This window comes from Amblyomma mixtum, chromosome 6 (assembly GCF_055824585.1).
Source record: "Amblyomma mixtum isolate Tamu chromosome 6, ASM5582458v1, whole genome shotgun sequence".
Lineage (NCBI taxonomy): Eukaryota > Metazoa > Arthropoda > Arachnida > Ixodida > Ixodidae > Amblyomma > Amblyomma mixtum.
Window position 1 is genome coordinate 87,874,981 of NC_143017.1, and position 22,373 is coordinate 87,897,353.

At 46.4% G+C, this 22,373-nt stretch overlaps 1 protein-coding gene across 1 annotated transcript in view; it reads left to right on the forward strand.

The window, feature by feature from the left end:
- The window catches only part of LOC149339614 (homeotic protein ultrabithorax-like), a 107,041-nt gene that overhangs the window by 22,288 nt on the left and 62,380 nt on the right, over positions 1–22,373 (forward strand). The window contains exon 2 of the mRNA XM_089548319.1: positions 17,800–17,820. Coding sequence (XP_089404445.1) covers positions 17,800–17,820 — 21 coding nt within the window. The remainder of the gene's footprint in view (positions 1–17,799; positions 17,821–22,373) is intronic.

Genomic DNA, 22,373 nt, shown 5'->3' on the forward strand with positions numbered 1-22,373 from the left:
ATGTGTTTTTTGTTCATTTATTTTTGCATGCAGTGAAGGTTCTGCAAGCTTACACCTATTTAACGGCTAAGCATCTCGCGCAACGAAATAACAACAACAAAAAAGACATCGTATTCGTGAAAACGGTGTCCGTAATGTCGAGCCGCTCTTAAAGGAGGCGCAACTTTTTTGACCGACGCCTCTTCTCGTCAACGCGCTCGGCGGGTGCTTATCCGGCAACGCGCAGTCGTGTCGGCGGCCATAAACGGCCCACTGGGCGGCGCTGCCGTCGCCATAACGCACTTCCCGCTCCGGGCGCTGCCGCGTGGCGGCGCCCCGGGTTCCGACGACCGTCGTGCGCGAGGCCCTGCGCTTAAACGGCCGCCCCATTCGGCTTATCTCGATAGCGTTTCCGTCTCGCTGTCTCTGCCGCGAAATGGGGCCGTTTTCGGTGAAGCGTTACACAGGAACCTATACAACCTCGCACTAACGTGGAAAAGCGCTTCCTGCCCGCGGTGTGGACGGGTTGGGAACGGCGCGCTCGACTAGGGCTCGCCTACCGTCGAATAACACACATCCGCACATATTCAGTGCCCAGTGGATTGCGCACCGTGGCCAGCAGTGCTCGTTCTAGGAGTGCATCGTGTGTCACTGAGATTGAATGACTCATTGAACTGCCTGTCATTAGTATACAGTTGATGTCCATGTCGACCGTGCTAGAAATTATAAGGCGTTGTCGCTGGAGAGCAACTGTGCACATGAAACTCAACCTGAGCATAAGTTGGCTGTGTTCGGTGGATTGCGTTGTGTGGTCGGTAGCGCTCACAGATGCATGTCGCGTACTTCTCGTCGCTGAAAGTTACCAGCTTATTGAGTGGCTCCTCTTCAGTGTAGACATCGATGTCGACCACGCCAATCAAAAGTCATAGTCGTTAGCGAGTCAGATACTTTTATGGTGTTCATGAGTAACCTATCCTGAGTGTGTCACAACCCAACTATATATGGACGCCCCATCCTTCAAGACATGAAATAAAGTGGTGCTAGATTGTGTGGCTCTAGCGAGGACTTGCACGCAGGGAAAAGCAACCGCTTAAAAGCAAGGTTAATTTGTTGTTGTCGGAAATGAGTTTGGGCAGGCAGACAGGGGAGGCAGCCACCATCTCCGATGCGTTATTGCCCGCGGTTTCATACACTGAGTCATGCGAAAGCTTGGAGGAAGTATTCCCGTGACAGTATGGCACCGATGATTTCTGTTAATGATGGAAGCGAAAATAATATGCAGTGGCTGTGGTTTCGATCGCGCATAAGTCCAGAAGAGGGGAAAATTCTTCCACCGAACGTCGATCGCCTGCTTTGCCATTATATTGAGAAACGGAGTCACTTATGCACCGGAAAATCCTCTGGCAGACAAGGAACCATGTTACGGTAGGAGCTTTAGAAACGCTGGTTGCATGAACATACGTCCTTCAAGCGTATGTACGCGAGGACTTCCAGCTCCTACTCAGGTCCTGAACCGTGTTACTATCTGCATGCTATTATTTATTATCAAAAAGAAACGCCCTGGATTTCTACAGCATAAGCGATCGTTCATAAATTACAGACTCCCCCCGCCTTTATGCATGCCATGCAATGTCTGTCTCGCGATTAAACACGCTTCGGCCTCTTCGAACTCACTGACTCGCATATACGCCCCAACTCGCTCCCGCCCTTCAATCTTGTTCTCAACCAACCGGTGAAAGTCCCCTTTCGCTTGCAAGCATCCACGGCACCGATCAATCTCTCCTCGTTCCTTATATAAGGACAGGGCCAACCGGCCTGCCCTCCCGGTTAGCGGGGTCTCCGCCGGCTCCCACTCGACGTTGCATGCAACCCATCTTCCACGGTTCGCGTTGCTCGCTAGACGGGGTGGCGTGGCGCGTACGCGCTCTCTCTCACTGGTTGCGCTTTCTGTTTTGTTCGCATCCCGTCGCTGGGCGCACCCGCGGGCTCCTCCGGCGGCGGCGGCGGCATTCTTCGCTTAATTGGTAAAGCGGCGTGGATAAGAACGGGCCAGTGACGGATGGCCGCACCCTCCTCTCCCTGCCCCCACAGCGCTTGCTGGCTTCGCATTAGATGCGCGCCTCTGCTGGAGCGGGACGTTGGAAGGACTCTCTATCGAGAAAGGGAGAGGGACGTCGAGAGGAGAAAAGCGGGAGGTGATGCTATCTCTCTCTCTCTCACTCCTCTGTCTCTGTCTGCGTGTGTGCAGCGCGAATCACGAGGGACCCTGGCGAACAATGTATTAAAAAACACGCATAAATCGCCGAAGCTCGTTGGCTCCTGTCATCCTGGAGGGCTTGTACCAGTGCTCCCCTGAGTCCCCTTTCTGTTTTGCTTCTTGTTTCCTATAAGCTGGAGCGGCTGCCGCTGAGCTCTCAAGCATTCTTCACGCTGCGATGACAACCCCTTGCTCGAACCCTCTTCTTTCTAAAGCCTCCCCTTTTTCTCTCTCTCTTTCACTTTGAAGCATCATTGTGCACTTCTTTCTCGTTCACATGCATTGAACGAACGCGAATAGAAGTTTTTTTTTTGGTTCTCTTTTTATGTGTGCTCGCACTTGTTATTAAATTCCTCCCCTCGGCCATGACAACTGATACAGCAGGTCTGTGAATGGAGTCCGTGCATAATACATTTACGGCACGCACGCACATCTGCAATCCCACCGAGATAACTTAGACCTCCGGGTAGGTTCTTTCACTTCATCTAATACTGAGAGCGCGGTGCTTATGCACGGGCGTGTGTGGATGCGCTGCCAGATAGCTGGTGCACGTGGCTCTCTCTCTTGATGATAAGCGTTTCTGGGAATGGACGCATGCATTCTTTTCTTTCCCTGGTTGTCCGGCTGGCCTAGTGAGGAGCGATCGGGGGGTGAAGAGGGTGTAGGCCAGGAACGCCCGCGGACACAACAGTCCGCCGCGGGGAGAGGAAGCGAGGACGGACGCAGCCGTTAGGACGCGCGACGCGGGTCGTTACGGCGAGCGATAAGCATCTCAACGGCGGAGTCCTCGTGTTGCGACACCTCGTTATACGGCCTCTCGGCGCCGATACCGAATCGCGATTCTTTGTTCTTTGCGGTTTTATTATTTTTTTTACGCGCCCAGAGCGGCGTTTTGTATGCGCCGTCGGAAACTCGACCCTGCCACGCTCGCTGGCGCCTCTGCTGGTTTAGATCGGCAAAAAGGCTTTCTGTCTCCCACCGTGTTTCGTTTTGTGCCACATCAGGTGCGGTTTAGTTAGATGAACGATTAGGGATGTTCGCTAAGGTCTCGAGAACGAAGATTTAGGTTTGGCGCAAGGTGCTGTTAGTCCTTCCAAGGTGTTTCCCGTTCCGCGGCCCTCAATAGGTATTGTAGTTCGAGGCGTGTTAAATGAATAAGAGCAACTACCTATACCGCTCCACTGCTGTATCGCGGGCTGCGCTCACTACAAGGCAAAACGTTCGTATAAAGCTGCTGGAGGGAGAGCTTCTGGCCCCGTTCCGAAGTACATGCTATTATTTCCCTCATACGCCTCACGCCAGTTGCGTAATAAGTTAGTGATTTGAGGTGCATGCTAGTTAAGCGACAGGGTGTATGAAGAGGAAGCGGGGGTTGTGAGGTACACGTACTACACGAGTATGTTATTTATCCGTGTCAGAATTCATTGGACGCAAGGAGCTAGACGGGGCGCCTCAAAGTATTGGTTCAGTAGTAACTGTACTTCTTGTCTACTGCGCGTGTTGAGCTGACTCTAAGGAAACGACTCGACTTGATTGTCAGAAGCTGCTATAGTTTCCCAATGCCTACTGCGAGCAATAGTTGCTTCTGTATGGAAGTATCCTTCCAGCTTACACAAACCTGACTCGGAACTACGTGCTCCCATAAGCGAGCTAGGACGCTATTCCAGACAAAACTGACTCTGTCCTCCATATCGTTGGAACAGTGTAGGGGCCTTATGGCAACTGAAAGAGCTTCGCGCGATCACGTTCCGTTCGCTCCGACTTGAGAACGCTCCGACGGAGAAAACCAATCAATACAAAGGCAACAGTCGCGCAAGAAAATAGTCCGGCTTCCCCTGCTGACCAGGCGTCACGTCCAAACGGTTTATTCCTTTCATTGCCTCGCAGCGGCGTGCTGAATCGGCAACTTCGCGACGTGTTCGTGCGGAATTAACGCAAGGAGAAACTGTTCCGAGCTGAAAACCTCTCGAGCAGCAATGAGAGCCCGAAATAAGCAAGAACTAAGTTCCAAGCAGGGGGAGCTAGTGTAGCACAAAGGGAGAGTCGGCGCTCTCGAGAGCGATGCGGGGAAGGAGGAGTAGGAGGAGGGAAATAAGAACGTGGAGGGCTCAACTGCGTCCCATTCCGCAGAGTCTCCTCCCGAAGGAGTCATTTTGGGAAGCCTAAATAGATTTTTTTCCCCTCCACAATGGTCATCCCTGCGGGCCAAAACGGCCAGATCGGCAGCGAAGCCACTCATCATTCGGGAAAACGGGCTCCGGGTTCGAATGCACGCCGTCCAAAGCGAGAGAAAGAGAGGGGGGCTCTCTATAGATACAGAAAGGTTTCCCGACCGCACGTCCTGCAGGCAGGCGACCATGAGAGGCCATAAGGATAGACAGATAGAACGAGCGAAGAAAAAGCGTCGGGTGAACGACGCTCTTGAATCGAAGCCGTGCACTTTTCGAGCCGTTCTCCTCTGCCATTATTTATTTATTTTTGCTACTTTTTTCGCTCCTTAATTTCTTTCCACTTGGAAGCCCGAGCACAGAAAATCGCGTTCTGCACTCTTAATACCCACCAGGGGCGGAGTTGAGGGGAAGGGGGAGGGTCCGCAGTTTTTCCCAGGCGTTGCACCAGCCGTTCGTCATTGTTGGTCACAGCTGTCACTGACTTGCGCGGTACGCTCCCGCAGAGACAGGGCGCAGCGATTTCCTCTTCCCTTCCGCTGGGCGGCGATCCCTCTTTCTTCCCTTTTTCGCCGTGCCTCCCTTCGAGCCCCGTCCTCTGTTTTCCCAGCTTTAGATTAGCCTCCGCTGCTGCTGGCGCTGTCGGCTTCCTTTCCTTCCTTTTTTCCCTTTTCTCGTGCCAGCCTTCCCACGTGCCCCCTTCTTTCCCCTCCGGCGTGCTCTATTTCTCTGTTCCGCTTCCCTCGAGGCACCCCCGTCCGGGTCGGGGCTTGGGAGCGTTGCGCCCTCCCTCCTTATCCCTTGCCTTTCCTTTCTTTCCCGCGGCTGTCTTCCTCTGGGGTCGGTGTTGCGCTCCGGGGCTTGGTAAGAAACGGGAGAAAATGGGGAACTACGGCGGCGCAAGCAAGCTAGGGCGGCGGAGAACGAGAAGTGGAAGGAACAGCAAAATCGATAACGCCCACGAACAATAGCAGCACGTACGTGCTTTAAGGGACTTTGCTGGGGCTCGATGGGTGCCACTGAGAAGCGTGCGGCGGCGGCGAAAGGAGCAGGGGGAAAAGAAAGGAGCGCTAGCTCCCCCACGCAAAAGAAAACAGCCCCGGCCCTCCCGGCTTCTCTTGAATGGTGGATGCCCGGGGGAAAGAAAGCGGGCCGCCGTCCCTTCGAAGGGAGGGTAGAAATGGGAAGGGGGGAAGAACGCCAACCATTTTCAGGCTCGAAACAAGCGGCCAATGGGGTAACGTCGTTGGGCGAAATGTTTCCAGACTATGGCCGACGTTAAGATGGCGATGGCGAAATCGGGAGAGACGCAGAAAAGGAGAAAAAGGAGGCCGGGGGGGGGGGGGGAAGGGGGGGTTCGTTCTCGGCACAACAAAAGAAACTCTCCGAGGCCTCTGACGTTCGCGCAACGTCTACGCGCGCAAGTTCTCGTTACTGCTCTGGCCCCCGGTTTGCCCGCCGGGCTTATACCCGGTGTCCTGCTCCGCACGACATTTTCGTTTGCCCTGGCTCCGCTTTGTGATGAAACTTCGCTCAGAGTTTAAGCGCAGCTTTCTGATATACTTAAGTGCCTCAGGGCCGTGCGGGCAGATGATGATGACTTCAGTGGTCCGACGTTTTACAAGTTGTCACTAAACGAGCGCTGATGTTATCAAGTCAGAGTCATTCTTATCGTTCTTTACGAGTGAACCGCAACGGCGCTGTTCTTAAACAGTATTATGAACTAGCGCCTATCCGAAGTGCGAGACACCATGATCGTCTGCTGCTTAACAGGCTGTAACTGAACGAGCTAGGATATTATGTGGGAGTCATTTTTTGTCCTATTCGCCTGCTGTCCTACAGAATCTCCTTTCAAAAGGTGTTGTCAACCTCCTCTTTGATTGGCATATACCTGGCATGTGGGAATCACTTTGAATACCAATAATAATGTTCGCGCCTGTTTTGCGCAGGAGGCTGCAGGTGCAGTTTTTAGGCGGAAGGCATGGTCTTTTTGCTTATAGTTGCGTTCTGGCCTTATAGGAGCCCTTCTTCAAGGTGTTTCAACCGGCTGATCAAATGCGCACAGCGGCTGTTGTCATATTTTGCACGAAATAAACAGGCCACACAATTCAATGCGTCCTCGGTACGATTTCGGATTTCGGAAGATGCTGCTTGGCGTGAGGAATTCGACGGTTTGCAATGTGGTGAGCTGTACAGAAGCGAATTAAAAGCATTTATGTATATGGGCTTCTGGAGAGCTTAGGAAGCTCAGTACTTGCGGCTGGTCTCAGTAACCTACCGCAGAAGCGGTGGCGGTGAAAACAGAGACAGTAAACCTACTAGAGGCTTATTAATGAAAGCTCTAATGCGCTTTCTCATAAGACATTCGTCTTCACTACTTCGTTTTCAATACCTCGTTTTCGTTACTTAGTGTTCACTAGCGCTATTGAAAGCTGTTCAGTATAGCGCTCAAGAGAATTTGCGTTTAGTTGGTCACGCTGGCTTTCTCAGTAGCTGCTTCATACAGGAGCTGATACCATCGCGTTACGAGTCCTTCCTTCTACATCCTTCTCAGCTACGGTGAACCTCGCTATCATAACAGCTGCGTGGCGCCTTAGTATATGCGCATGCGTATTTCACCGAGTTCAGCCCGGCCTCGCGAGTTGAGGTTGGGCTGTATGGGCAGCTTGGTGGGAAGCAATAGCTCATCGCTGAAAGGTCTCGTTGTTTCCGGTATCCGAATGGCGTTTTCTGCTCCCATCTGCGCATTTCGGGCGTGTTATATATCCATCAGAACTGCGTGGTCTCTATAAAGGCGTACCATGATATCGGAACGTCATCTCTGCACGAACATCAGATTGATTTACTTTCACGATTGTTCTCGGTTCGTACGGTCCGTTCAGATTGTGTGGTAGCTCGGGAAGGTAAACGGCAAATGGCATCTGTTACGCCATCTAGTAGCGAGTCTATACGGAGCTCTCGTGAGATGCGTGAAAGTGCACCAACTCACTGTAAGTACCAGCTCATGCACCTTGCAATGGTTCAAGAGACGTCAGAAATGCAACTTCGCAAAGTGCTTCATATAATGTCTCCATCGTGATGTAGATTATGTCTATGGGCTGAAAATTTCGTGAACGAACGCATGTTGACTACTGAACGCAATAGCAGAAGTAAGGAAGGAGAGAGGGAGGCAGTATTTATATTTATGGGTTTTAACGCTTACTTTAGGATGTATGCTCAATTAATAAAACTCCTTGCCTTCTACCCGCTGCGGTGGCTCAGTGGTTACGGCGCTCGGCTGCTGACCCGAAAGACGCGGATTCGATCCCGGCCGCGGCAGCCGAATTTCGATGGAGGCGAAATTCTAGAGGCCCGTGTGCTGTGCGATGTCAGTGCACGTTAAAGAACCCCAAGTGGTCGAAATTTCCGGAGCCCTCCACTACGGCGTCCCTCATAGCCTCAGTTGCTTAGGGACGTTAAACCTCAAAAGCCAACCAACTCCTTGCCTTCTGAAGTCGGCACAGGGAACCATCTATGCACATGCATGCTTCATCAGCTGTGCCAATGTAATTGTTACTCTGCACGCTTGTAATTTCGTCTGGAGCCGTCTAATTTTGTTTGAGGGCATTAGTTGGGCTGTAGCTTTGAAGGGGTAAAAGGAGGCACAACAAGTGGGAATACTTGGCTAGCAAAATCAAGCACTGATAGCGCGGAAACAACAGTGTGGCATGCGTGTGGCCGATTACGCACTTGATGACACGGGACACGAGGGCGGATTTAGCAGATGCTCCTTCCCGTGCTTTTGTAAACCTACACTCTAAACTGAAAGGAGTAAGTAGGGAGTAAGCTGTCCTCCGGGCCTTTTATAAGCTGTCCTTTCTATGAAAGAGAGTGCGCTAGAGGACAGCTTATTCCCTTTTTTACTCCCATATAGGCGTATTCTTGTTTAGGTTGTAATGTCTCTAGCGCATCTGTGCAATCGCCTGTTTCACATGTGGCCTGCGAAATTTATTCTGCTTTTTAATATTAGTGTTTCGTAACATCTTGTAAAATTGGAACTTTTGAAATTTCAGTTTCGACACGACGCCTCAACACTTTCTCACAGGTTGAAGCCGAATAATTGTTTCGTGGCGAAGTGCATTTGCAGCCATGTCAGTATGGCAGCGCAAAACGAGCATTGTACAGAGAGGATAACTGACGTCGTCTTGGATGAATACTCGCGCGGTTTTATTAAAAGTGATTCCTTCGTACTTGAAGCGACTAAACAAAAAACTGGGGCACCGTTCAGATCGCACCATACTGTATGCTACGCATTTCGCGTTATGAGTGCTAGCTGTTTTCATTTCACATGAAAGGTAATCTTTGCTTGGATTTCTGCATGTGCTGTAACGTTTGAGCTCCGAGTAAATTTCTGCAGTGAGTGCGGTAAGTAATTCCCAAAACTTTTGGTTAATCTAAAAACGCGCAGACAAGGTCATTTCTTTTCTCCATTCGACGTCTGAGGTTGTATGCTCCATCATATCACATATCACCGGTGTTGCACGAACATACTTTTGTAATAGAATAATTTGGCGCTTAGTAAATGATGTATATGTTAGTGGGCTCCTAGCAGCTGCACATAAGAGAGCTGTGTTGAGCCACAGGTTGCATGCCTGGTCACCGGTTGACACAGCAGGCGCGTGGAACAGGCAGTCAGCACTGCGCTAACACTGCTTTGCCGCTTCCACGTGCCACAAAATAATATGCGCACGTCACAATGACAACGTCTCCGAGCAGTTCTTGAATGAGCAGTACTGGATGCGTATATCGAGTGGAATAAGTTTCATCGGGAAACAAAATATAATAAACCTAAAATACACAGAAATATACAGCTCCGTGTAACTTCTTTTGCAGAAATAAATGCTGCATCTTTCCTTTTACGTGTGACAAAGTTGGCGTAGCTCGGTTGGCTGTGTCGTTTGTTAACGAGCATTTTGATTGATCCACCGCTGTACTGAACTGAATTTCACATGCATGCCCTTCCTTACATACGTTGCTGTAATTCTTGACGCCCTGAAGCGAACGAAGTCGCCATGCATGCTTTCCGCATTTCCGTTTGAACTGAAGTTTGAACGATTTTGCTTGTCCACAGATGAGTCGCTGTTACGACTTTTAAATCCGCTACGGTGGCTCAGTTCTCCGCTGAGTCGAAGAATGCGGTACTAGATCCAAGCCGCGGCTGCTTCATTTCTACCGAGGCGAATTGCCAAAGGCACCCGTGTGCTGTTCGATGTGAGTGAACATCAAAAAATCACAAGGGGTAGAAATTAATCCACAGCCCTCCGCTAAGGCGTCTCTGATACTCCATGTGCAGTTTTGCGAGGTTAAACTTCGCGTAACATGTTCCGAGTTCCGTGTTCCAAGTTTTAAAATTATTAGCGCATTCTTACCGCCATATGGTGTAGAGTGCACTTATTATGAGGCGTGTTGTTAGGGAATGGCTGCGGATTGGGTTCGACCAAACACGTCGGATAATTTACAACGTAAATATGAGAATTCCTCTGCACGATCGCTTCTGAATTCTTCGGCGAAATGCGGCCGTCGCGGCCGTGTGGGAGTTGAACCCGCGGACCCGGTCTCAGGAACAGAGGGCGCCGTAGCCACTGAGAGTATACCTCTTCTAATGTTAGCTGCATCATACACGAAGCACACGTGTTTAGACTAGAATACTGCGAATATGGCACTGCCGAAATTATCGATTATTGAGTGTTTGGCTGTACTCCTGTATTACCGAACATCACATTGCCGAATATTTATTTCTAACTAGCGATATTTTCTATGTACCCAAATCGCAAAAGGTTTATAATGAACGGGACAGGAGGTCGTATGTATTTGCGAGGACAGGGAGAGCACTGGGAAGGCCTGCACAGTTCACAGAATTCGTTCAGAAGTATTTCGATCTCTAAGGTTAGCGGCCCCGAATTTATAACACTACAAAATGATTGAACGCGCAGCATGCAGATGATGCTCTGCACCGTTTTCCCGAAGTAAGCGCTCCATTTGTATTCACTTTGTTCGTAAATAGCGTAAACAAAGCGTGTAATGAATATTCGTGATGCAACTATATGATACGATTCTTTTTATCGTGCTGTAGTCATTTCTTACCATGTTCGCCTTTATGAATGACTGATCTCAGTGATAGCGACAACGTGAAACAGCGACGATGGCGAACGAAACTAGAATGAAAAGGAAATCTAATTCAAATGTAGTCGTTGTATAACTCCTATCATCCTCACTCTAAAGGTATTACAAAGAACCGTGTCAGCAGACACGTATAATAACGGCTTGCGGTGCTGAGCCCGTCACGCGCAAAATTATTCGCTCTTGGAACGTCTAACATCGATAATGACGCCACTTAGTGTTACACGCCGATAATGAGGCTGGTTATATGACGGACAATGAATGAAGTACACGTTGAGGTAACGTGTGACCTTCTGTGTCGTCTCTATGAAAGTCTTTCAAGGATTCCACTGCAGCGTAACTGACTGTTGCCGAAGCTCTCTTGTTTTTCTGGCGACATAAAGCTGATGAAACGACACTTGACAATATTTTGTATTTATAAACGTGAACTAATTTAAGTATCGCTGCCTCTGAAATATATATTTACGGCTAAAATTGGCAAAAATATTTGAGTGTGCGTACGAATCACTCACGCAACGGCGCAAACGACACGGTGCCGCGTGCGCTAATCCTGCAGTGAGCGCTTCATGACGTTGCCGCACCCTAATAGCGTCGATATTGTGCATCTCGCCAATAGAGGGCAGTTTCGATGGGGAATAAGTGCTTCTATGCCACTAGAATGCAGGTCATATACGTTCCCGATAAAAGACGCTACGAGAATGAAATCCGAGCACGGTAAACACATCTCTCTTCGCCTGCAGCAAGAGCTGCAAGATAACCTGAAAGCGATGGCGTATTTTAGCATCGTTCCGAAATGCATCACAAATAGTTGCATGTCCTACGCTAAGTGTATGAGACATGTGGACTTTTAAGGGCCAAACTGAACATTTCGCAGCGATGAACAGCTGGGCAGATGATGTCCTTTTCACTTAGCATTACCTTCCTTTCCCAAAAAGCACGTGTCCCTTTTTGACGTTTTATCGAATAGGCCAGATAGCAAAAAAAAAAAAAACTTATTCTGTTTTAATTTTCGATACCTGCGTCATATACGGCGTGTTATAGATTACAAAGTGAGGCATTTGTTTGCGAGCTCGGACTTTACGGACCAGAGGCGCATATGTTTCCTTGCGGTAGCCATAAAACGAGGCCATTGCTTTCGCCTTTAAACACACAGCAGGCGAGGCAAATAGGGCGCACCGTTTCACGCGCGGTGTATACGCGTATTCGAAAAGAATGGCTCACTTTCGATGGCCATTAAATGCGTCACCGTTTTTTCCAATAGAACGACATTAAAATGCTTTAGGCGCGTGCTGCTTGCACCTTCACTCGATTCCCCATTCTTTTCCTGGGGACGGGAGTGGGGGGGGGGGGTATTCTACACTGCAGCTGTACGTGGTTCGCGCCTTCAGACTTCTTTATTTCTTCCTCCACCGTACACGTGCACGATCGGGAGGCCATAAAGAGCCGTTTTATGGGTTGTTGCGGCTCTATCAGGCTACCCAAGTATATATATACTGTAGACGCTCACAGTGTGACCCGGGGACACACAAAACCCAATAAGAAACATCGAGCTAGAGAGGTGCTGCGCCCTCGTCCACTGCCTGCTCGCTTCGCGAGTTGCCCTTGAGGCAATAAAGTTTACAACATTGGATTCGATGGCTTGTTTTCCTGCCTCTTCAAAGTCGTCGCGCGTGCATGCTCGGTTATTTGCGGTCTCCAAGGGTGGAAGGTAGATCGGCATCGCAGTATACGCGATGACGTGGCTACGACTATTTCCGTTGCCCTGGCCGCGGCTTCGAAACGGCCTGCGGTATGGCGTTAAAATGGCGGTGTGTAGGATCGTGCACCGCAGGATGTGGCTTGTCAGCAGTTCGAATTTTCGTAGTTCGTTTGTTGATACGATCGGTCGGAGCAGTACGCGCATATAGCGGTATGTACAGTTTCTCACTGCAATATTACCTCTCTGGAAGGCAATATTGCGTTTTGTCCCTGTTTTTCACGGCGTATGCTTTGAACTTATTGCAGCAGCGCAAATACGGCTTCCTCAGGACACGTCATCCTTGTGTATATCTTAACTTCATGAGCTCATTGATCTGGTTATGTGGAAACAATGCAATCGTTTACCTATCTTCAAGGCTATTGTTGGCTTCAGTCAGCTAATGAACGAGGACAGAACGAGTGACTGTATGAAACATTGAGTCAGTCAGCTAATACCATGGCATGGAGAACACATGGACCTTAGCGTGTGTGTTAGTTGTATTTAGGACCAGTTCTAACTACGAGATTTTAATCGGTCGGTAGGTCGGCTGGTCTGCCAAGCTTTTACCGCTATAAAGAACTTGCGTTCCTCACGAGATATGCTCGTCGTGTTTCTTTCTGATAGCTTTCTCTAGCGTAAATACTACGATCTGTACAATTACTGTTCCTGATTGCAATGGGCACCTGTCGTCGAAAAACACACAGCTCGAAAATACGCCAGAAGCTTGACGTCCTATGGTAAAATATTAGTTTTTATCACAAGACTCGAGCGACAAGATGGGTGTTTTTGGACGGCAAACTAATGAAGTATTGTTTCCTCATATTAAAGCGGAAAGTTTTATTATAGTGGTTATTTTCCCATAACCTACGAGCACTAAGCAAAAGCTCAGTAACGTAGAAGTAGGGCCTTTTCATTACGTTGTATAACACCGCGCAGAAAAAAACTAAAGAGAAAACGGAACACAAGTATATAGGACAAGACTAACAAGAGCGCACTAACAACTGAAGCAGAATCGGTAGAAACCTATTCTCGGTGAGCATGCGCATGTCTATTCAGTGCGTGTGTATTCAGCACCTAAAAACAAAACGGGACATTATGAGGTGGTATTCTTAAGGCAAGTGCCAAAATCAAAATTAAATCAAAGAGAAGTGCGGGAGAACGGCAAGAAGCGCCGATACGTGATTACAGCGCGTGAAACAGTGACCTCCTAATGAAAGACGGACCTGAAAAAATCCTAATAAATTTCTAAGAACCTGCGCTTTTTGCATAATAATAATACTGATGACGAGCCATGCGCAAGTCCTTATATGCCGCAGTTATGGTGGAGGCCTCTGAAACCTCCCTGTTACGTTTTTGCTTACCGCGGCCTAAGATAGTCGTATACGGCTCAAGTCAGGCACACTCTCGTCCTCACGACACCGATGCGATGGCCGAGTCTTTTCAGCACCCGCCTCGCATGCGAGAGGTGCCGGGTTCGATCCCCAGTGCCGTCGGGTACCCACCCGTGTTAAAGTGGGTACAAACTTGCCCCCGGTCTGGTGCTCGGTTATCTGGTGCCTTCACGCTTGCCCTTGCGCCAAACAGAATCATTACCATCACCAACAACAATCATCCTCGCCGTTTTTACACCCTTTAGTTATTTTCAATGCAATGGAACGTCATTAGGATCTCGATTTAGCTCGCACCTTCCAGTGCATTGCAAACAGGATGTAAAAGCAGCAAGGACGGCGAGGGCATATGTGTGTGCCTGACTTGAGTGCTATACAAGAATTACCGTCCGTGGAGTGACTCATGCCTAAGTTCGGCATCAGTTTTCTTTATTTAGAACGCAGGCTTTTAGGAGTTTTGTAGGGCTTTTCAGAAGCGCCTTTCGTGATGTGGCCGCATTTCAAGCGCTGCAGTCACGTATCGGTTTTTCTCACCGCTCTCCAGTATTTTTGTTTTCATTTTTCTTTTTGCTTTTAAGAACACAGCCTCATCATGAACTGCTTTGTTTTTAGGTTTCTGACAAGTACTGAATAGATGCACGCATGCTCTCCGGGGAAAGGTGTCTTCCGATTCCGCTTCAGTTGTTAGTCCTCTCTTGTTCGGCGCGTCCTTCATATACTTGAGTTACTTTTTCTTTTCTCTTTTTTTTTTCACAGGCCAAGCAAAAGCCTGTAGAATACACGGGAAGCATACGACGTTCAAAACAATTGTGACCAAAATTAAGACCTGACATCGACAGAGCTCTTCTCTTGCGTGTCATCACAAAAGAGGCCAAAACTTTTTGATAGATGCCTGAATGCTCAGATGGATAAGTCATTGTTTAAAAAGGTTGCTTCAGGATGGTGGTAAAACTTTGTGAAAAGACGCGGTGAAAAGTTTTAGGATATCTGGAATGACTTATTAAAACTTTTCCATCTCCTTTCTGACTACCTTCGTACTTTTTCTTTTTCGTAAGTTTTGTCAAGATCCTTGTTGCCACGTTTCCTTCAATCATATTTTCAAGCCTCCTCTCAAGCGTGATTCAATACAGCTTGGCGCTTCCGGTATCCGAACTTGCGCACGCACTCGCCCACCGCTCTATGGAGGGGGTTTTCTCGATGCAGAAGCTCTTACCCACATAATCTATATAGCGCTGTTTATGAGAACCCGTCTCGATGGCCCATCCTGGCCGAGCGATATGCACTGCGATGGAGGCATCTGTGGCGGTGCGGCGCTCCGCCCTACAAGAGGTTTATTTTGGAGAAGTACTTAGGCGAGGCTGATAGGGTAGAACTTCAAAGTTACCGAGCAGCATCTGGGAGTGGTGTGTTTATTGTCTGCTCAACAGTCTGGGCGAGTTGGGCTCTTGGGCGGCGGCCTGCCCTCAGATGTGTGCGCTGTGCATCAGGCCTAGCGTTCTTCAGTCAAAGGCTGAGTGAATAAACACTGTTACAGCATTTCGTATTCGCAGCCGTTCTGCACGTTTTTCCTTGACTCGCGTGCTCAGTATATACGGATGACGAATTGATGTCGATTATCGGGTTTTAGGGCTTTCGTTAAACATTTCATGCTATTTCTTTGCCGCCGAGGTGGCACACGTTGCTGCTGGAACTGGTTTTACAGTTGTGAGTTCTGTGCATTCGTGTGAGAGAGGGCGCGGAAACGGACGTGGATGTAAGGGGGCTGCATAGCCTCCGTGAAGAATGCAAAAAATATAATCGACCCGATCAAATATAATGACCTGATGAAATGCAAGCTCCTTTGAACGTGTATGCGTTTCCGTTCCCGTTGAAAATGACAGATCTGAGGGATATATTAGTTATAGCATGAATCTTGGAACTATACACATGCTGAAGAATTTTTCAGTGCCGCTGCGTTAAAATTTTTAATATAAAACCGGATCTTTCTTTGGAATATGTGTGCTACACGCCTCCCCCCGCCTGCGTCTCGGCCTCGTATGTCTCGTCTTTTTCCCCATTAACAATGAAGCACCTTCTAGCTGCTAATGGTAGTTATATGTCTAGCCTGTGTGGAGAAGTTTTAGCTCTATACCAAGTTTTTATTGGTACCCTGTGCTGTGTAGCCAACTGAGGTGTATTCCTTGTAGGTTTGCCTGCGTCTATTAGCAGCTGGCCTTGAGAAATGAACATACTCTACGATAGTATAAAAAGCTTATGGCACACCGGTGAGAAAATATTATTCCTCCTCCCACCCGCTTTGAACCACATTAGCGATTAAGTTGATGAAGCAGTTACTCTCCTTGTTGTTTTGTGCTTAATTAGGTTGTGCTTAATTAAGGGTAGGGAAATGGGGGGTCGTTATCACATACAAATGGAGTAAGCCAACAGTCAGCGAGACCAAGGGAAGCGTAGTGGAATGTTCCATTTTTCTTTAATTCGCGATGCAGATCAATAGTACATAATGGTTTAATTTCTTTATGGCTGAGCATGTGCCAGTTTTTTTTGTTATGATTTCTACTCAATTTTCTCTCAGCCATCAATTAATCGAGTCATTATAGCCCACAGATCAACACCACGAGATTAAAGAAGAAAGGTAGAAACATTCCCCTCTGCTTTTCTTGGTTTCAGTGAATGTTAGCTTCTTTCACCAGAGTAGCAAGATCAGTAACAGTTCAATCAGTTGAGGGCGAAAGTGCGGTTCTAAAAGGAACCAGCCATATATTGCCTTCTGAACATGGGTGTACAAATTAAACTACTGGCAGTGGTCTGAACTGCTATAATCAAGTTGATTTTTGACTATCTGAGGATGCATCTGCGCGCTGCCCTCTCGTTCATTAAGGGTAGGCATTAATTTAATTAGTATCGGTGCTCATCTTGCTTTTGCCGGCTGCTTGTTTGATACAACTTGTATCTGAAGGAAGTGGAAACAAAAGTTAAAATGCCGTTTTATCTGGTCTGCATGGCGAGTAGCTGACTCTCTATTTTTTACTTGTTAGCTTTTGCTGCTTAGCAGCTAATCCACTCTCTATCGCACTGGAAGGAACACCGCTTTGGCTGCCAAACTGCAGCGCGGGTTATCGCTAGCACGTATTTAACCATGACCGTCAAGATGTTGTGGCGCTTTCCTATTGCGGTGCACCTCGTTCACCGACTTTAAAGAATATACACCGGCGCACTTCGTTTTCCTCTTTTCTTAATTTTTTTTTATCGTGAATGAAGGCCACGGCAAGCTGTACCAAACTAGATGCTGAGAAACGCATACATCCTCTTTGTTCCTGTACCCCAGTTACCATAAGAACTGACTGAAATATAGTACAGCCGATCGATAAGTGAATGAAAGTCGCTGACACAAAAAGCAGCGAATATTATAGCGATGATATAATATCGTTAAAAATATGCCTGGTGACATGAGTTTGTGCTGTGCCAAACATCATCACGAGACCCTCGTTAAGAATGAAGAAGTATTGTCAAAAGACACCACTTGTTTTAAAAGGAGAACAATCCGAAAGTTAATTGGCAACAGTTTTAAAGTACGAATACTGCTCCGTTTCGCGGCGTCGCGTTCTCAGAGTGTTTCTCGGCTACTGAGAGATAATGGTCAACCAGCGAAGTTAAACACTGTGTTGCACTACTTTTCCCAACAGTTTTTCTCTCCACTTTTGTGCATGCGTAAAGACGACCTAGCCGGAAACCGTTATATGCGCTTTGAAGCGCGAATATAGTTTCTGAGAAACGTATTCCAAAATTTCTTGTTAATTTCCACTTTTACGTGCCTTTCGTCTTCGTTTCCTAGGTCATTACGGGTGACATTCCCCGTTATGAGTCGCCAACACTTATACTGCGTGCATATTTGTTTAGGGTTATTTGCTTGCAAGCGGTGTTTTTGACGTAGCGGGTTAGAGCACCAGCACATTGTCGGTCTGTATTCACATAGTCATGCTATGCTAAGTTGAATGCATACAAACAATACAAGAAAATTGGTTTCTTGTTGCCTGTGATATTTTTGTAACGTGTGCTTGTTCTGTGCGTGCAGTGAAGTGGCGCCCTAATTTTCTTTTCCTTTGCTTTCAGGGCTGAACAGCTACATCGCACGTGAGTACTATGCCCATCACATCTCGAGCCAGTCGTCTACGGTTTTCGGTCAGTGTAATTTCATGTAACATGACCAATTTAAGCAGCAATACCCTGTTTATGATATATATTAAGATGAGCACATAGACGCTCATATCTGTGCATGGTGTTCGTCGTTTACTGCTCAAGCAAGTACCGGAAGCTAATTTTTGTCCGGCATACTTTCTTTTTTTAAAGCGCAGCCTTATTGTTGTACTAAAGATATCTGCCGTCAAGTTGCAACAAGTGTGATAACAGACGATATATACGAAGACATAAATACGACAGAAAAATAGAGGATTGAGATGTGCGTTGTTTCTCTTTTTTCTGTCTCAGTCTGTATTGTTAGGACACTACTGTTATGGCTGGGATATTTGAAGGAAATGGATTTAGTGAGGATCGTATCTTGTGTGGCTGCCAAAATCGATAGTAATGTTCTTACAGCGTACTCACTTGTAAATACGCGTGACACCTTTCAGATCTGTATTTTACGTTACACCATAGAGTGCAACTACTATAAACAGTTCGTGAGCAGGTCATCAGCCTCTGTGTACGTAAGAGACGAAAACGAATGACATCAGGGTTGGGTCTACGCCTGGTAATATTATCAGAGCGGCCGCTGCATAGATTACTCTGAGGAATTACTCTAGTTTGTGTTATGTGCACAAATAACCGTGCGCGAAACTACTTAACTTGCCAAACAGCAACCGGAAGGAATTATGAATTGCGTTTAGTCTCAGTTTTTACGCCTGGTTTTAAGCATGCGCAGAATAAAGTGGCACCTTTTCACAGTGGTCAAGTTTATGGATGCAGTTAATGCCTAGCTATGTTAGACGTCAATGGTGTGAAACTACATAGTCCACTTTGGTACTGTGTCATCGAAAAAAACATTTTAATTCAAAACCGGTATAATTTAGCTCCGGTATTTCAGCGATGTGTTGCTGAGCTTATTGCAAAGACAAGACAGCAAATATCAGCAATATATGAAACGCGGACAAGATGAATGAAGCACGAGCAGCAAAATGAGAAGATATTAACCGCGAAAACGTTAATACCGGAGTATTTTAATTTAATTTCGAAGGTGCGAAGACTGTCATTCAAAACTGTTAATCAGCCTGGCTTTTATTTTCGCTCCGGAAGCTAATATGTTTGTGCTTTTGTGTTGGAATTTCGTGCCTCTTGTTCGCGTTTCGTTTGTGGCCGATAGTACACTGAAATACAGCAATAAAAGTACAAAAATACGCTTTGTGGGTATCACTTCCAGCATCTCTTCTATTAAATAAAGCTTTCTATCTGCCTCCAAAAATGTGAAATGTTTTCATTCCTATGATATGAATCAGAGAGAATAAATGTGATCAGTACTCGAGACGATCGGGAATGGAGACAAATTAAAGCGTCGGATTTTAAGGCATTCTTCAGTTCATGCATGGCTATACGAGTACACAAGTAAAAAAGAGTACCATTTTCTCTTCGATGAGAAATTTAACATTACAGGATTTTTAAAGGAGTATGTTTCCATCGCGAGACGTAAAAATGGTAACTGTGCTCGGAGACCTGCAAGAGCTCAAGTAGCACATGTGTTTACTTAATCGGTATTTCCTGCACGAGAGCGAGCTCGCACAATAGAAGGATCCACATCCACGGTTGCCTGACGGCACCTTCTGCGCGAATAAAGGTTAGTTGAAATGAAAGCTGAAGTTGTAAATTTAGTCTAGGTTAGTATAGTTAATATAGTTTACGGCCAGTTTAACAAACTATACTTAAAATCTCGCTCCTGAATGCAGTGCTTTCTTCACCTTGCACTTTTCATCAATGCGCACAGTGGATTGCATATTATCTACGCATAATTTTTGTCGAATCATCACCGCAAGTTACAGAAGGAATGAAAAACTGTAAAATTAATACCGATGCACAAATCAGATGGAAAATACGATATTTATGACTATAGGCCCATCTCACTGATATCCACTGCCTTTTTCTCTGGAGAATGTCTTTATGCTGCTCGAATTTTTTACTTAAGAGCGCTTGCAACCAGTCGAACTCATTACCTGAACACAAATAACGGGGTACCCTGAACACAAACCTTTCTTATCACCTTTCGTTTCCAAAGAAACTTTCAGAGGTCCCACAGTTAATCGAACGATACGTGACATTCTCCTGATTATTGATACTAAAAAACAAATAGATTTAATCCTACTAGGTTTTCCCGAACGTCTCGGGCTGCGTATCTCACCATAAGCAAATGTAAAAACCCGGATTGATGTTTCACTGATTATGAAGAAGTTCGCACATGAATCTCGGACGTGCTGGTTTAAGATATACAAGTAACAGATTGCAATACTTAGCAATCCGTCATAATATTTCAAGCTTAATATTTGAAAGATGTGCATTAGCGCGAAGTTGCCTTCTAGTAACCCGCGTTTTACTTTTATCTTCACTGATATTCAGCCTCCGAGTATCCTCTCGAACGTCAGGGTTTTCGTCATTTATTGTTCATTTACGTTAATTGACCTGAAGGTTATGTGGCATTGAAGAAGTGCTTAAGAACTACAGACAAGTGGTGTAATGTTTCGCAAAGGACTCTAAACGTTAAAAAATACCCTATCTGACTAACGCCAGAAAAAAAAAAAATCCGGCTGTCAGTATACCTCCTGTGAAACTCTTTTGACTCTTTTGACTTTTGAGGATTACAAGTACATTGCTTAATTATGCCTCATGACGCCATTGGAACTTCTAATAATTGACAGTAAATCCACCACGATGGCGCACAAAACTCGAAACATCACAGACGAAGTTATTAGCGTATCGTGCATGTGTAAAAACAGACCTGGAATAAGCTAGTTTTGTCTGGTTTCCCTTCGCCAGAAACACAAAATAACTAGAAGGAGCGGGAAGAAACGCAGATTCATTCACAATTACTGTAAGCAAGATGACTCATTAACTGACTTGCCTTAGCTGCTTATGCGCCAATAAACCCAACACAACACAACACATCATTAACTGACTTACTTAGTAAGCTTGCATGCTCGCCTCGCAGAACAGAGGCAAACCAGCACGTCCGAGATTCATGTGCGAACTTCTTCATAATCAGTGAAACATCAATCCGCCAAAGGAAATCTACATTTCAGAAACTTGACCTACACGCCTTAAGCACTCTCCTACAATAAAAATGTACATATTCAGGGCTGACTGCTTCAAGTACTCATTCTTTTCGCTAACTATATATGGCGCGAAAACACTTGATTCATTTATCACAAGCCACACATCTCTAAATAACTTTCTATAGGGGATCAACCAATATTTACATACACTGTTATTCCAGCTCTAGTGTGGTGTTTTTACTTCATTGAGGGAGTGTGGACAGCGTCTGAAAAATAGAGATCATTGCTCATTGATCTTGCTTACGCTTACAGGTACTTTTACCATTTGCTTCATTACGTGCATTTATTTTCTTTTACTGTAAACAGTATCCACTCACTCTGCAATGGAAAACTTTGTTATGTACTACCTGGACCCCCTTACTAGCAGAACACTTTGTGTAACTGCTTGCAGTACCAAGCCAGTTAGCTCTTTAGGTTTAGCGTTCTTTTTGAAAATTTGCCCGTTCTGCTTTAATCCAATATAGAATTGGCAGTATATGCACAAATAAATAAAATGCATAAATATCATATGAATAGCAAGCGGTAACCTGAACCCTTTCATTTATTTTCGCACATTTCTAGCATCTAGGCCTGCAAAGAGTCTTCAGCCCGACTTGACGATTGAGCACTTGCGGTACGCCCCAGTAACATGTGGACTGACGTACCCGCGATTCATTCACTGGCATTATTTACCATTACAGACTCGGAGAATAAAAAAGGGTCGCCTGAATAGCCCTAATTCAGCTAGCTTTACGCACCCAAATAGCAATAACGAATGCCTTAGGGAAGCTAATGATCGTTGAAAGCTTGCCGTGTACTGAAGGAACTTTCCTATCTGTTGTTACGTATCGGCCTGAGGTTTGATTAGATTGCGGCAGATTGTGTGTAGGAAAATGAAATTAACAATCTTTGCCTGAATTACAAGGCGTCAACCACACAACACAATCTATTTGTGCGGGCATCTCTGTGGTACTACGTCCACCGCAATATATTCTCAGCGGTCACAGCAAGCATTACATATCAACAAACTGCTTGCAAAATGACCCCAGGCTCTTTTGCTTAAGCATTTTAGAAATGCAGCGCATTTTTTCGATTCAGTATGGGTTCAACACCAGTGGCTACTGCTGTTTGTATCCTACTGATCGTTAAACCGAAATATACTTTCAAAGATACGAATAATCTCCATTAATTATTAGCTGCTTAACTCTTTCCTGTCACGTGACTATAACGTGTTTGTTGTCTGAGAGCAGGAATGGAAATGTATTACAGCCGATTTAGTAGGCGTCACAGCATAAAATTATGCGCTCCCAATGCAAATATCCGTGCTTGAATCGCAACGCGAACTCGAAAACTAACCGTGATATTCTACGAATGAAGACCTGAGAAGAAAAAAAG